A 15,617-nucleotide genomic window follows, 5' to 3' on the forward strand; every position below is an offset into this window, starting at 1 on the left:
AAATGCAATGTTTACAAATCAGTTTCGAGCTACATTCATATGTGGTTTGAAATCCGCAATTCTGGAAATCCGTTTCAGTTTGACTGCTCTGATCGGATTTTGCGTGGATTGCCACGTAAAACGTAAACATCAGACGTTGTTATTGGAAACATGTTGAATGTCGCTGCACAAACAAGGTTGTGGTGTTGCAAAGTGCCGGACGAGCAGAAAATGACAATAGCCTAAAATGGAGACATGTTTTGAAACCGATGGAGACGACAGCACATAATAAAGCCGCTCATACCAGCCTCCTACGGTTCTGCCGCTGCCTCAGTAGTCCAGCGCGGAGGCTACATATTATCAAGTTGTATTGCAAACCCCTCGCTGTTGCGGTTGTTGTTGGCGTATGCCTACCAACGCAATATCATTGCCATTAAAACCAATGCAGATGGATTTTACGGAAAATAAAAGAGCGGCATGGACACACAAATCGGATTTGAACAGTTGCGATACACAGTGTGGACATCAATAATTTTTAGATCTGATTCCAATCGCATACACAAATAATTGGATTTGGACTGACTGTGAACGTAGCCTATGATATTGCAAACTCAGAAAAAATCTTGATGGTCTAGTCCAGTGACTGCGTGTTTCTAAAGATAGAAAACGCCACCTCTCACATTTTCTTTATAAGAAGTAAAATTATTTGCTTTTCTTGTTGTGCTTCAGGTGGGACTTTTCCGCAAATCTGGAGTGAAGTCTCGTATTCAGGCTCTCAGGCAAATGTGTGAAACCTCCCCAGAAAATGTGAACTACGAGGATCAGTCCGCGTATGACGTGGCGGACATGGTCAAACAGTTCTTCAGAGACCTTCCTGAGCCTCTCCTCACAAGCAAAATGGGCGAGACCATCCTCCACATATACCAGTGTAAGCATTTCCTGTCTGTCACCAGCTCATGTGCACAAATGCTACATACAGTACTTTCAAATCCCTAACACTTTCTATTTTGCTTTCATTCTACCCAGATGTCCCTAAAGAACAACGCTTACAGGCTGTGCAGGCAGCTATCATGCTAATGGCCGACGAAAACCGTGATGTCCTGCAGACACTGCTGTGCTTCCTAAATGATGTCACTTCCTCTGTTGAGGAGAACCAGATGACCCCCATGAACCTGGCAGTGTGCCTCGCTCCTTCTCTCTTCCACCTCAACATCATGAAGAATGATAACCTGTCGCCTAGGTAACAGAGTTCCGTTTTCAGTGCATTCCAACACATGTGCTCTACTTAGAAAGGGTGAAACTTGGGTTTCATTATTGTATAGGAGCTATAGGATGATATGTGTGCTTTGTCATTACGACTCCCTGGCCCTGAGGTGTCGTGAGAAGGCGTGAAGGGTTTTATTAACTCAATGTACAAACAACTCCCACATCATTGTGTCGAGTAATGCTCCCTAATGAACACAGAGCAGACACACTTCCCTGAGGGCCAGAGACAGGAGGTGTGGAGGGCGTTTTAAAAGAGACGGGTAGTTTAGCTTTACCTCAGACTTACCCAGACTGGGCGAAGTGGGATGGGGGTATTAGGAGACTTCTTCATAATGTACAAAGTGTACCATGAGAGATGTTTAGGTAACATTTTATTTTAATGTCCTTGTTACACATTACATGTATTTACTATAGTAATAACTATAAATTAGACATAATTACATGCTTTTACAACTACCCCCAAACCAAACCCTAAGCCTACACTAAGCCTATAGTAAGTAAGTACATGTATTTAATTAATATTACTCAGTGCGGTTACACTTTATTTTAAGGTGTCATTGTTACAGTGTAATTATATATTTAAGTACTGAGTAATTTTAAGCAACTACATGTACTTACTATAGGGTTAGGGTAGGATTAGGGTTTGGTTGAGGGTTAGTTGCATGTAATTATGCATAATTTACTGTTATTACTATGGTAAGTACATGTAGCATATGTAACAAGGACACTGTAAAATAAAGTGTTACCCTCAGTGCTTAAATGTATAATTACACTGTAACAGGGACACATCAAAATGAAGTGTAACCGATGTTTTTCATTGGTTTAATCATTTGTTTTATATCCTTATAGCCACAAATATTGTGAAAATATAATGGATCACATGGAAGCTCAAGCACATGATGTCTTTTATTGCATTCAGGTCTATTCAGAGGAAGTATGCCACTGGGCGGCCAGACCAGAAGGACCTGAATGAGAACCTTGCGGCTACTCAGGGGCTTTCGCACATGATTGCTGAGTGCAATCAGCTGTTTGAGGTACGAGATACAAGTTCTGTCATGTTTGCAATGAGAAGTTGTACAGTACGTAAAATTGTGTGCAGAACAAGTACAAAATGTTTAGCTGATCATTGTAATCTTTTCAGTATATATATCCTGGAATACATTACCACTAATAAGTTTGGGATCAGTACGAATTTGTATTATTATTATTATTATTATAATTATTATTTATTTTTAATGAAATTAATACTTTTATTTAAAGATGCATTAAATTTGTTTAAAATTGACAGTAAAAACGTTTGCACTGTTTTTAAATAAAGGCTGTTCTTTTGAACTTACTTTTCATCGAATCTTGAAAAAAAGCTGAAAATTCAGCTTTGTCATCACTGAAATAATTTACATTTTAAAATATATTCAAATAGAAAACAGTTATTTTAAATTGTAATAATATTTCAAGATTTGTTACTGTATTTTTGATCAAATAAATGCAGTCTTGGTGAGTATAAGAGACTTTCAAAAACATAAAAAAGTACTGACCTCTATTTAAAAGAACAGTGTTGGAGGACAAAAGGAGCATTCTTTTGAAATGTTTTTTTTCTTTTAATGTGGTTTGTCCAGATTCCTCAGGAGATGCTCTCTCAGTCCAGGAACTCGTACATGGAAGCTGAGCTGCTGGCGCCCTCTTTGGACGAGCTCTGTAAAAAACAGTCACAACCGGACGAGGAAGAGGAAGAAGAGGAAGAAAGTACATATCACTCTTATCTGGAGAGCATGATACAGAATTTGATGAAAGAAGCCAAAGACAAGACCAAAGGCTGGGTGGCCAGATCAAACATTGACAATATTGAGCTATCATTCAAAAAGGTAAGAATGAATTTTAGATACAGATTTATGTATGTTTTTATTCATTCATTCATGTTGCAAAGACTGTGTTTTTAATATTTACTTTTGTAATAAATGAAATACTATAAATTAAAATATTTTTTTATTTTTTTGTTTTTTTATTTAAATGTATTTATTAAATTCTCTCTTTAACATTTTGATTACATTTAGTGAATTAGGAATGTCGGATCAAATTTGTTTGGACACATAATGTGAATATTGAAATTATAGGCAGATACATGGCATGGGAAGTAGTTCATGGTCTATCCTATCCAATAAAAAAAACAAAAGCCTACAACATAATTAAAAGTCTGAGGGAAGTCTGTTGTCCCGCACAGGTGGGAGACGGGACCCCGTTGAGACGCTGGCGTGTTTCTGCAGAGGTGGAGGCTCCTCCATCAGTGGTGCTGTACCGTATACTGCGAGAGCGCCACCTGTGGGACAGTAACCTGCTGCAGTGGAAGGTTCTGGAAACTCTGGACAAGCAGACAGAAGTGTACCAGTATGAGCTGAACAGCATGGCCCCTCACCCCAGCAGAGACTTTGTGGTCCTCAGGTGAGTACAAAAACATCATCTGATCCTGCTTGTGTGATGTAAATCCTGCAAAGATTTTTATATTTTCATTTTTTTTAATGTATGTACATTTATAGCCCTATACTTTGTATTATTAGCCTAGAAATCTAGACGCACCCTAGCGGCAGCAAAATGTATTTTGCAGCCAGGGCAGTCTAGCAACTCTCCATTGACTTTCGAGCTACAAAAACCTTAATTGGGTCAGGCCAATCACGTCGTGTATAGAGTATGCGGGGCGGGCTTAACATGATGACGACGACAGAGTTGCGACGGTTACCTGCTACTTGAAAACAAAGAATGGCGGCTGCTGGCGAACGTCTTTCGAATCGGCTTTGTCCGCGACTCTGGAGGACTTGGAGTTAAGTTTTTCTTTGAGAAAAGAGCATAGAACAGCACTTAAGTCATTCTTAAAAAAAGGAAGATGTGTTCGTAGTTTTGCCGGCCAGATATGGCAAAAGTTGAATCTATCAACTAGCTCCGCTGTTGGGAAAACGCTCTGGTTGGTTGAAGCGCTGTCCTATTGCGTGCCGAGGGAATTTGAAAGACAGCCGTTTATCCCGCCCCTCGGATTGAGCTGTGTCTATGGTGAGTTGCCAGACCCAACATCTTGATGTAGGTCTGGCTTGCCAGGCTATTGTATTATAGTACCCAATTCTGACTGCCGTTATCAATCTCTCTCTATTTTTTCCCTCTTCTTTTGTTATTTGAGCAAATGGGAACACCAAAAAATATATTTCATGTAATCTCTCATTCACCTCTATAGAAGTTTACCCAACTATGACGACATCCGCTTCTGAGAAACCCGGAAATGTGAAAAGGGTTGTTTACTGTTGGATCCGTGTGCTTATGTTTGATCCCATTATCAAATATCTGAATAAGCTTAACTGATTACACCATTAAAGCTGTAATAAAGGCATGTGCTTCATTTGAGCATCTGCAGCCAGAGCTTTTTGTGCGTCATTCGGTTCTTGTGATTCTCAGAACGCTGAGGTCTTAAAAAGATCTAGCATTCCCCTGCTGAGCAGCTGGGCATTCATGGAGTATTACTGAAAGAGACTCTCTGAGCACACTTCTGTTACTTCAACATAAAATGCTTTGAACTAAGCAAATTAGACCACCCAGGTCATGCCCTGAATATCACTGTAAGATTACAGTTTAACATCATTTGACAAATACGCAGCTGTGACGTGCAAACAGTAATCTGATCGTAGGAATATTGCATGTTATTTGATAATTAATCAAATTTGCATTTGGCAGATTGACACCTACATCTTTTGTGTCAGGAATGTCAATATCAAGAGTGTTTGCTGTTATTTATATTGGTGTTGTTTTCTTTTCTGTTTAGGACGTGGAGGACTGATATGCCAAAAGGGGTGTGTGTACTGGTGTCGTTGTCGGTCGACCATGAGGAAAGCCCACAGCTGGCCGGAGTGAGAGGGGTCGTTCTGGAATCACAGTATCTGCTAGAACCATGTGGCTCTGGCAAGTCCAGACTCACACATATATGCAGAGTTGATCTGAAGTAAGTGCATTGAAGACACTACCGTTCATATGTTTGGAGTCAGAAAGATGAGTGAATAGTTTTATTAATATTTTATAATGATATAAAATATAAAATAAATGCTGTTCTTTTGAACTTTCTATTCATCAAAGAGTCTTTCAAAAATGAGTCAGGGTTTCCATAAAATATTATTCAAAAATGTTAACTGTTTTCAACATTGATAATAATAAGAAATGTCCTAATGAGCATATTGCATTGATTTTTGATGGATCATGTGACACTGAAGACTGGAGTAATAATGCTGAAAATTCAGCTTTACCATCACGGGAATAAATTACATTTTAAAATAAATTGAAATAGAACGTTTTTTTTTTTTTAAGTATAATAATTTTTCACAATAGCTTTTTAGTTTTAATATATGTATATATTTATTTTTTTTATACATTTTTAACGAAGTTATTACAAAGCTGATTTTTGCTTTGTCATTATGGGGTATGGAGTGCAGAATGATGTGGGATTTTTAAAAAATATTATTTTAAAGCATTTTAGTGAAAGGCTGCAACATAAAAAAAATTAAATATGTGTAATAAGATTATATATATATTAATAGCACATATGATTTGTTCTTTAATAAAACAGACATGGTTGTTATTGTCTTTAAATAGTTTGTTTTATTTAAACAGAATTATTCCTCAGGTTCATTAGAAAGTACTTTGTGTACTGTTGTGAAATACTTTCTCAAAGCATGTGTTATGAATGCTGTACATCTCTTAATTGTCCTAAAAATGACACCTGAGTACACTTACACTTCACTAAATGTTGTATATTTGCTTGCTGTTCCAGAGGAAAGTCTCCAGAGTGGTACAACAAAGCTTTCGGCCATCTCTGTGCTAGCGAGGCCGCTCGTATCCGCAACTCCTTCCAGGCTTTGGATCCCGAGGGCCCAGAGACCAAAATCTGAGCCGGGCTACGTGGAGTCAGGCGTGAGGGAACTGGGATGTAGTTCGACGTCAGGGCAGATAGTCACAGAGGACGAACTTAGAGAGATTCACGACGGAAGACGAGAGCAAATGAAACAGTTATTTGTGTTTCTAGCCCCCCCTAAACAACAACAAACTGCCATGTCCTGTTGGTTTCATAGACTGTGGATCATTGGGATTCGTTTTAGAGTGTTTTACCCCTTATAGGGCATTTGATTTAGTCCGTTTATTTCATATAAATTTATGCAGCTGTTCAAAACTGCCACTTTTGAAATGGCATTTGTTGTGTTTTGGGGCATGTGATTAGAGAAGAGAAAAGATGGACAGAGAAAGTGACAGAGACAGACTCCAGCGTAGCCGTAAAGCCATGCCTATAAAAGAAAGTCATAATGCTGCTTCCTGTTGTCCAGTCTTTACCACAGCAGACAGCTTTAACTAGCAGTTTCAGAGCTTCGCTTACAACAAACAGATGTGGATGACAAGCCACCTCATGCTAATCAAAACACAGCAGGTCTGGTTTAGTTTTACCAAGCACTTCAAATTTAGGTACCTTATTGTCTAAACATTATTTAAAACTCTGTATTTAGGTGTTTTATCCATAGTTTTATCCTCATTTGAATGAAGCTAGTGTTACAGTGACTATATTTTTAAACTTAAGATTGTACCCTGGTGACGTATTGTTGTGAAGTATTTACTGACAAGCCCATATTATATAAGTTCTGTTGAAATATGTTGTTTATCGTTACATTAGTCTTTGATTTCATTCACTGTTAAGCAATAATGTATTATCATGATAAATGCACCAGTACTCTGCTCTTCTGACAATGCAATATGATTTAAGATGAAAAACCAAACAAAGTTGTAAATAATATAGGCAATGCTAGTGATTGTTGCAATTATGGATTGTTATTATTATTATTATTATTGCTGTCATTGTTATATGTTGCTGTGTCACACTCTACAATGTCTGGGACATGAATTCATTTCACTGCTTCTGAGAAGCATGTCTATTTTATTCACAAAGCTGTACATTTGTGTGTGTTTGTGTATAAATGTGTAGATACAATTCCAGTTGTAAATTTTGTACAAAAATGAGGCTTATTGGCAGGTTTATCTGCATTTATGCTCAGTTATTTTCCTCATCATATCAATATTTTGCTTGAAATATCATTGCAAGCTGGTTTAATCAGCTGGCTTGTTCAGTGCTGTTTTGATGGGAACTGTGTATTTGGGTTTGACTTGAGCTCGGTGGCAGGAGGAGGATGATATGTTGTGGCTCCAAAGGTAGTTTTTGAACAGTTAACAGGGTGGTTGAAGTTCCAATCATTTGGAAATGTGAAAAATAAAACCTCAATGCAATAATGTTTTACTGTTTTCAGTATTTGTTGTGTTTGGGACATATTTTGTTTGAACACATTTTTGTTTTGTTTTTTGTATTGACTGAATTTGCCTTGTTGGCAGTCCAATAGTCGTGTCCTAAATATAGCGTAACTTTCTCAAAACATTGTAATGTAAATCAACAATGGGATCTAACAAAATCACTTCCAACGAATCGACAAGGCTGAATAAAAAGGCTTAACCACCAGAGGGCAGTGTGGATGCACCACAGTAGCATTGGATGCTTGGCGTCGTGTGTGCAGGTACGTTTGAGTACTAACAAAAACTTAGAAATGTAGAGGTCAAAGAACTATCCAATGGCTTATGAACAACATTGCCAGTAAATAGATGTGATTGTGTTTTCTCCTGGGTCTGCAGAACCCGAGAGAGTCTCAAGGGAACTATTGATCCACGCCATTTGAATAACACGTCTAGACACAGAAGTATGAAAGGCAGAGGACACTCACTGCGGGCCATACATCATCATTAGGGTGCAAAAAAGTATGGCGTGTCTTTATACCAAAGAAGGTCATATTTCATAAACATTGTCGACCACAAGCTATTCCTTCAGGAGTGATTTCAGATGCTCCGGGTTTATTTAGCTATTTAACCAGTTTCGCACTCTAATTTCATTGGACAAAGAACTTAAAGTTGTATGCGTACTTGTCTACTACGTAGTAAAATCAGTAGGCTACGTTAAAGGGATAGTTCACTTTGAAATAAATTTTTGGTATGTTTTAGCTTACCTCAAGGGCATCCAAGATGTAGGTGTCTTTTTTTCCGCAGTAGTTTCAATTTTTATATTTTTAGGTCAAACCGTTCTTGTCTGTCAGTCATAATGCAGGTCTATGGTCACGGTCTCAAAACACATGCACAGAGTCCAAATTAAAACAATTCCCCGTCGTCCAAATTAAACAATTCCCCATCGTAAGTACACATTGATGGCCTAAGACACGAAACGAGCGGTTTGTGTGAGAAAACGAACAGTATTTATATCGTTTTTACCACTTATACGCAGCCATGTCCAAGTGATCTGATCTGACGTGTACGCAGACTGGTGCATAGATATATACACTAGATGTCGCCTTAAAGACATTCGTTCCAATGAACTGCCGTAGACAAGGCGACATCTAGTGTGTATATGTCTATGCACCAGTCTGCGCACACGTCAGATCAGAGCACGACATGGCTGCGTATAAGTGGTAAAAACGATATAAATACTGTTCGTTTTCTCACACAAACCGCTCGTTTCGTGTCTTAGGCCATCAATGTGTACTTACGATGGGGAATTGTTTAATTTGGACGACGGGGAATTGTTTTAATTTGGACTCTGTGCATGTGTTTTGAGACCGTGACCATAGACCTGCATTATATGACTGACAGACAAGAACGGTTTGACCTAAAAATATCAAAATTGAAACTACTGCGGAAAAAAAGACACCTACATCTTGGATGTCCTTGAGGTAAGCTAAAACATACCAAAAATTAATTTCAAAGTGAACTATCCCTTTAAATGAGTCCGAGTAGCTTACGCAGTTTTTATGAGATTCTTAAACGTACAGTATGGAATTTTTCGCCACTAGGGGTCGCTAACCTATTTACAATAACAAAGGCGTAGTCTGATGACGCAACATTTGCTAAGAATTATGGATCTTGTCGTCAACGTCAAGCCGACCGATCTAATCTATGGATCTAATAATGTTTATGGATAACTGAATACATCGATGCTTTTATCATGACTGTGATATGAATCAGTTCGGGATTGCTAAGAGACAGCTATCAGCTATCATATAAGGAATATGGACATTTCATTCTACCGAACTAACGTTACACGCGAGTGCAGAATTACTACTCACAGTCACAGGTCAGTTTATTAGACAAATTAAACTTGTGAGGTAACGCAGCGTTGTTTCACTTGGTCTACCATTACACTATCACACTAAACTGCATTTGAATGTGTTGAAATGTAACTTATGTGTTAGTTTGTCTGTATGAGACTAGCAGTAAGCTAGATCAACATTAGAATAACATACAGATCATATTCTAACATTTCATCATGTTGAGCTATATAACATTGATTAGTTTTATGTAAATGTACTCACCTGTTTAATAAAGTACGTGTAGAAGTGGTCGAAGTCTCGGACGTGGAGCTCTCGTTTATATACTGTCTATGGGAGCTCTAGGCATCTCGAAAACACCGCGCTGATATTGATTCTCGTTTTAGTTCTCCTTTTGTATCCAAAGTCTGCTTGCCATGGTCCATAATGTTTGAACGAAACAACAACAGCGTGCAAATAGACATTGCGAACTAACTACCGTCAGTCGCTTTGGTTAGAGGGCTCTGGTTCATAGCTCTGGTTGCCATGGCAGTACGAGCGGAAACCAGGGACAACGCGGATATGACGCCATTGACGGCGACAAAACGGAAATATAGAAACGGGACGTTTCTCGAATTAAATTACAAATTTCTCCTGGTTTGAAAGTTGTTGGAAACAGTCGGGATAATGTAAGTACACAAAAAAAAAATATATATAACATAGATATAGTGATTGTTGCTATTTTTAAAGCAAAAAAGTTACATATTGTGGCTTTAAAGCCACGGTAGCTGAGGTAAAGCTTAAAAAATAGAAAACGACACACAACTGTGAGAATAACTAGTTGTTCCTCGTGTTTTAATTGTACTTTTAACCCATTTTTTTGTGTGTACGTCATCGTCAAGGAACACATACTTTTTTTTTATCTCTTTTTTTTATATAAAAGTAATTAATACTTTTATTCAACGATTATGTGTTAAATTAATCAAAATGTGAGAGTAAAGACATTTTCAATATTATAGGTTATATATAGCTAGTGGTCCTTTCAAAGGACATACTTTTCTAATATTTTGACTGAAATTTGATTAAATATTTTATAAAATGTCCATTAAATTAGAGCATTTTTGTGAAAGTCGCGCTTGTCAGCATTAATTTGTATAATACATCAGGCATCCCCCACCCTGCTTTCCATGTCTGCATTAGCATCGGCCATTGAAAATCCCATATTAATCAACCACTGCTCTGCAGGCATGATACAGCGCTGTGGCCATATCATCATTTTATGACACCTTCATGCTGTCCAGACTTGTTTTGGTTTTTCAGTTGACATCTGACTAAATCTTTCACTCTGTTTCAAAGATTCAGTGCAGATATGCACACCGCCTCAGAGGAAGCCTGGCAGATTGAATTCCAAAAAACAAAAAGCAATCACTTTCTATAGCTCGGACAAATCCTAGCACAGCAATAAGGTCATTAATAAATAAAAGATCAAATGGGTGAATTATTGATGTTTGTGTCTGAGTGTGTGTGAGAGAGAAAGAGAGACTATGGGTGTTTTTGCTTTTGGAGAGGATAATGTCTGGTTTGGCCTTTCAACAAAGCAAAACGTGCAAAACATTCCATAAACAGATCTATAGCTTCAATCAGACGGCTTGATTAGACAATTCTCCTGGGAACAATTCAGGCCAACAATTAACAATATGGAGCTACAACCTTCAGCTAATTACTGTCTTTCTATCAGACTCCTTAGGAGGAGGATTTTAAAAAAGAGAGAGAGAGAATCTTCCAGAGACACATGCAGCATGACCTCACTTTCCCCTCCTGTCCTGTTTATTTCTACTTCTCATGCTTTTAGAGTTGACAGAGTGTCAATTTGGTGGCTGGATATGGTCCTAATGTAGATGTATATGCAGAGAGTGAGAGAGAGAGAGAATCAAAGATGCATACATCTAGAGAAAAAAAATACATGAGTTATGTACAGCCCCAGAGAGACAGAAACAGAGAAATTCAGTTGCCTTGGCTACCATTTTGTTCATGTCACTGACTTCCTCACTATCTCCTGGCCCCTCTAGCACTCTCGTCTATCGTCTTTTCTTCTTTTCTTTTGTTTCTCCTTCCATTTCCCACACAATACACTGGCTATCTGGATGACAGGATTGCAGGGGAGCTCAGAGTCTTTTTTCTCATCAGTTGTGATCTGGGCTTTCTCATAAAAACCACTGAATCATTTTTTCTTTATCACTCTATTGTTATTATCTTCTCTTCCAATCCTAAACCACACGACCTCTCTTGTTTAGTTGTTCTTATTTACTACTATATGATTTACTGTTTTATATATCTTATAGGATGCTTTGTTTTTCAGGTATTCATCATTTTAATATAATATCAAATTAGGTCCGAAAAAGTCATTCAATCTGTATTGTTTTTCCACAACCAGCAACAGTCTACTTTTTTGTGGCCTATTTTTCACAAGTATTTTTCACTTTTATTTTTCCCATAGGGATTTTTTTTTTTAAGTCTTGGAAAGAATTATAAGCCATGTACCAAACCAACCAGCTACGAGATGAATCACAACATTACAAACAAAAAAAAGTAGCAAAAAGGTATTTGAAAATCGGACAAAAAGGCAAAGGTACAGTATAAGCAGTGCTGGGTAGTAACTGATGTAATCTGGATTACCTAATCAGATTACAAAAATTAATTACTTGTAATAAGATGCTTTTTAAAATACTCAAAATCAGAATACTGTTACTTTTTATTGATTACATGATTACTTAATTATCACAAAATGGCAGTAAATTAATCTGAATTAATTTCTCCCTTGTTGTTCTTTTTTTATCTTTCAGATTTTCCTTTCTCGAAAGTTTTATGGCATTGCACACACAGACCGGCCACTAGTCATGTGACTATAATTACATGGAAATCTGAGAGGCCACACAGCATAAACAAATAAAATATTTAATCATTTTTTTATTTTTTTTCAAATTATTTATTTATTTATTTATAACCCTACATAGGGAAACCCTGATGTAATGTAATGTTTAATGCACTTCATGTTGCTAAAACAAATGGAATCATTTTTCTTTCTCTGTATTTTTTTTATATCAATATGGTAGAAGATTATACTATTCAAATCAATGTGCATACAATGTGCAAACTAACTACAATTAGTTTAATCTATTAACCCCCCAGATCCGTGTGGAGCACTTTTATCATGGATGGATGCGCTTTGATGGACTCCCAAAAAAAAAAAAACCCAATCACCCCCATTATAAAGCTTGAAAGAGCCAGGACATTTCTTAATATAACTCCGATTGTAATCGTCTGAAAGAAGAATGTCATGTACACCTAGGATGGCTTCAGGGTGAGTAAATCATGGGCTAATTTTCTTTTTTTGGGTGAACTATCCCTTTAACAGCCTCAATGAGGGGAAAAAATTACAATACCATGAAGCATTGTGTTATGGAACAGAGACTCAAGACAAAATGATACTGGTAAGAAACAGGTTTATTGAAACAAGTAGTGGTGAGCACCAGTGGGTGACCATAATGGAGAATGTCTTTGAATAATGATGGTGAGATATACTGACAGTCTGTGGTACTTTTGCAGATGATGAAGGAGGTCGTGGATGCTATGGTGAGAGATCGCTGGTGTACACACACTGGCACGGAGAGAGCTAAGTAGCTGAGTGATGACAGAAATTTCTTTGGAGAATCATGGGTAATGTAGACAGAAGCATACACCATCGATTACAAGTCTTGTACCTCACAGTAGTTCTGACTATAACTGGTTATAAATTATTAAAATAACAGTTCCCCTATGGAGAAAATAAATGAGATTTTTTCCCCCCTGGAACCCAACTGTTAAAGTATCCAATATGTTCTGATTTGCTGTGATTCTATTGCATATTGCAACATTTCAAAAGTGTGAACGCATCTACATTGTCAACCGAGAAAATACATGTTGCACCTGTTTAGGATGCACGATTGTGGGCCAATGAGATTCAGTTGTGGGCCGGGCTATTCCAACATGGCATGCAAGAAATACAAACCAAGCATGGTGATTTTATTGAATTCAGGATTCATCTCATCTGCTGGCCCAAGACTCATTGTCCTGTCTTCGTTTTCTCCAACTGATGGCTTTTGTTCAACAGACACACATTTAGCTTGCGTGCGTATGTGCGAACACACTTTTCTCTCTCCCATAAAAAGTCACGCTGTCTCTCACACTGTGGCTGTATGCTGTCAATGACGCAAGTAGCATATTAAATCATTTTCGAGGAAATGTAAAGCTATTTGCTGATTGTAATACAAGCCTTAAAGCTGGCATGTGCCTTTATGGGAGTCCTGATTTAAAATAATTTTAAAAAGCTTTACAGAATATAAAAATCCTATTATACATGGGCAGTGAGAGCATATGGAGATATGAATCTAGAATCTAAATTCTTATTCCAATAGTATGTCACGCAAAGCTTTCAGTTTTGGGTTAATAGAAAATTCATTCTTGGAATCACAAGTATCTTTCATCTTCTACCTGGTTTCTCTGATGACTGCCTTTCTCTCGGGCACACTCGCACATCCTGTGATTCACATCCACTCCAGGATGTGACCAATTACTTGGACCTCTCATCAGCAGAACCTTTTACAGATGAGCCTCATCTGTGAGTTCCTGTGATAGCAGGTACTTTAGTCCGCAGGGATGTGTGTGTTTCTGTGTGTGTCACATTCACTGGCTTTACAGTCTCTATTGTGTGAGGATATATGCAGCTGTCTACTCAGAGAGTGTGCTTGTTATATCCCTCATAAAATAAAATGAAATACTGTGGTGTGTATAGTGATGGGATCCAAAGGGTGCTGAATGACTCCCATATACATATACCATGGTATTTACTTGGTACTCCTAAGATTACCTTGGTATTTACCATGCAACATTTTGGTCATTTTTTGATAGTGAGGCCTGAACCCTTTTCAACCCTTACTAGAGAATAACATTGAATTATGTCATTACAAATCCATATGACTTTCTTTCTTCTGTGGAACTAAATGAGGACTTCTGCTGTCAAGCTCTAAAATGTAAAAATAAAGCATTATAAAAGTAATTAGTAACTTGTGAGCTAATACTCCTGAAGTCATACGGTAGCTTTGTGTAAGGAACGTATTACAAACAATAAAAGTCAGTGTGATGCCCTCAGAAATGAAGTGACACAAACCTGTGTGTGTGTGTGTAATTGTATTTGTACTTGTAAAACTATCTTTGTGAGGGCCGGGTTCCGTTTTAGACCATCTGAGTGAGGAAAAATACCTCACTTTCTGAGACCCCTTTTAAAGCCCTGTTTGAGGGTCAAGACTTTGTTTTAGGGATAAAGTTATAATTGATTTATTAGGTTATAATGGATAAATGTACAAGAGTGTGTCTGTGTGTGTCTGGTTTAGGTAAACCCTACATTATGGGGTCAAAATAACCCCACAAAGAAGGCAATATCCGATTCTGAAATCCTTTTCCTTGTGGGGACATTTTTGGTCCATGAGGAAAACAGCTTATTAATCATAATAAGTGATGTTTGTTGAAAATATAAAAATGCAGAGAGTTTTCTGTGATGGGTAGGTTTAGGGTTAGGGGATAGAATATACAGTTTGTACAGTATAAAAATCATTATATCTACAGAAAGTCCCCATAAAACATGGAAACCCAACGTGTGTGTGTATGTGTGTGTGTGTGTGGTGGATGTCACTTTAGTTTAACATGCCTGTTCATTTCTCCTGCCATTGTCAAGCATTTCACATATATGGACAGGGTGAAACGGCAAAGTGACAGCGCTCCGTCCTCTCCCTCTCTCTACTCTTCCTTGCGTTGTCGTTCGTCCTTTTTTCTCTCTCTCTTTCTCCGCCCCTGTCTGTCTGCACCTCTTTCTCCTCAAGGAAAAGAACATCTCCTTGGTCACGGTGCATTTTCTCATCTGTTTTCTCTCTGCTTTCAGAGGTGAGGCGTATGATGCTGACAGGCTGTTAGCATTGAAGGAAGCTGCTTCTATTTAAAAGTTCTTTATGAACTTCTCTCCAAACCTGCAGATTCCATCTTCTTGCCATAATGCAGCATACAAAACAAATATATGATGTACGTCTGTGTTCGCACAAGCCAGTTCATTTCCCATTCACATACGAAATTGAAACGTACAATGGCAGCTGGGACCCTTCTCTGGGACATGCTCTTTAAAACAGACACACACACACACACACATTAGTTCTT

General features: G+C 37.8%; 2 protein-coding genes across 5 annotated transcripts in view; one reads left to right on the top strand and one right to left on the bottom strand.

Moving 5' to 3' along the window:
* The window catches only part of stard13a (StAR related lipid transfer domain containing 13a), a 50,726-nt gene extending 43,182 nt beyond the window's left edge, over positions 1 to 7,544 (top strand). For all 4 annotated transcript variants that reach the window (XM_082156958.1, XM_082156957.1, XM_082156956.1 and 1 more), the window contains exons 8-14: positions 709 to 907; positions 1,006 to 1,219; positions 2,165 to 2,279; positions 2,862 to 3,107; positions 3,464 to 3,681; positions 5,045 to 5,221; positions 6,044 to 7,544. In XM_082156958.1, coding sequence (XP_082013084.1) covers positions 709 to 907; positions 1,006 to 1,219; positions 2,165 to 2,279; positions 2,862 to 3,107; positions 3,464 to 3,681; positions 5,045 to 5,221; positions 6,044 to 6,161 — 1,287 coding nt within the window. In that variant the 3' untranslated portion in view covers positions 6,162 to 7,544. The remainder of the gene's footprint in view (positions 1 to 708; positions 908 to 1,005; positions 1,220 to 2,164; positions 2,280 to 2,861; positions 3,108 to 3,463; positions 3,682 to 5,044; positions 5,222 to 6,043) is intronic.
* Positions 1 to 15,617, bottom strand: part of ccdc169 (coiled-coil domain containing 169) — a 239,433-nt gene that overhangs the window by 26,912 nt on the left and 196,904 nt on the right. The gene's annotated exons all lie outside the window — the stretch shown is intronic.

This window comes from Leuciscus leuciscus (assembly GCF_965113295.1).
Source record: "Leuciscus leuciscus genome assembly, chromosome: 24".
Taxonomy (NCBI): domain Eukaryota; kingdom Metazoa; phylum Chordata; class Actinopteri; order Cypriniformes; family Leuciscidae; genus Leuciscus; species Leuciscus leuciscus.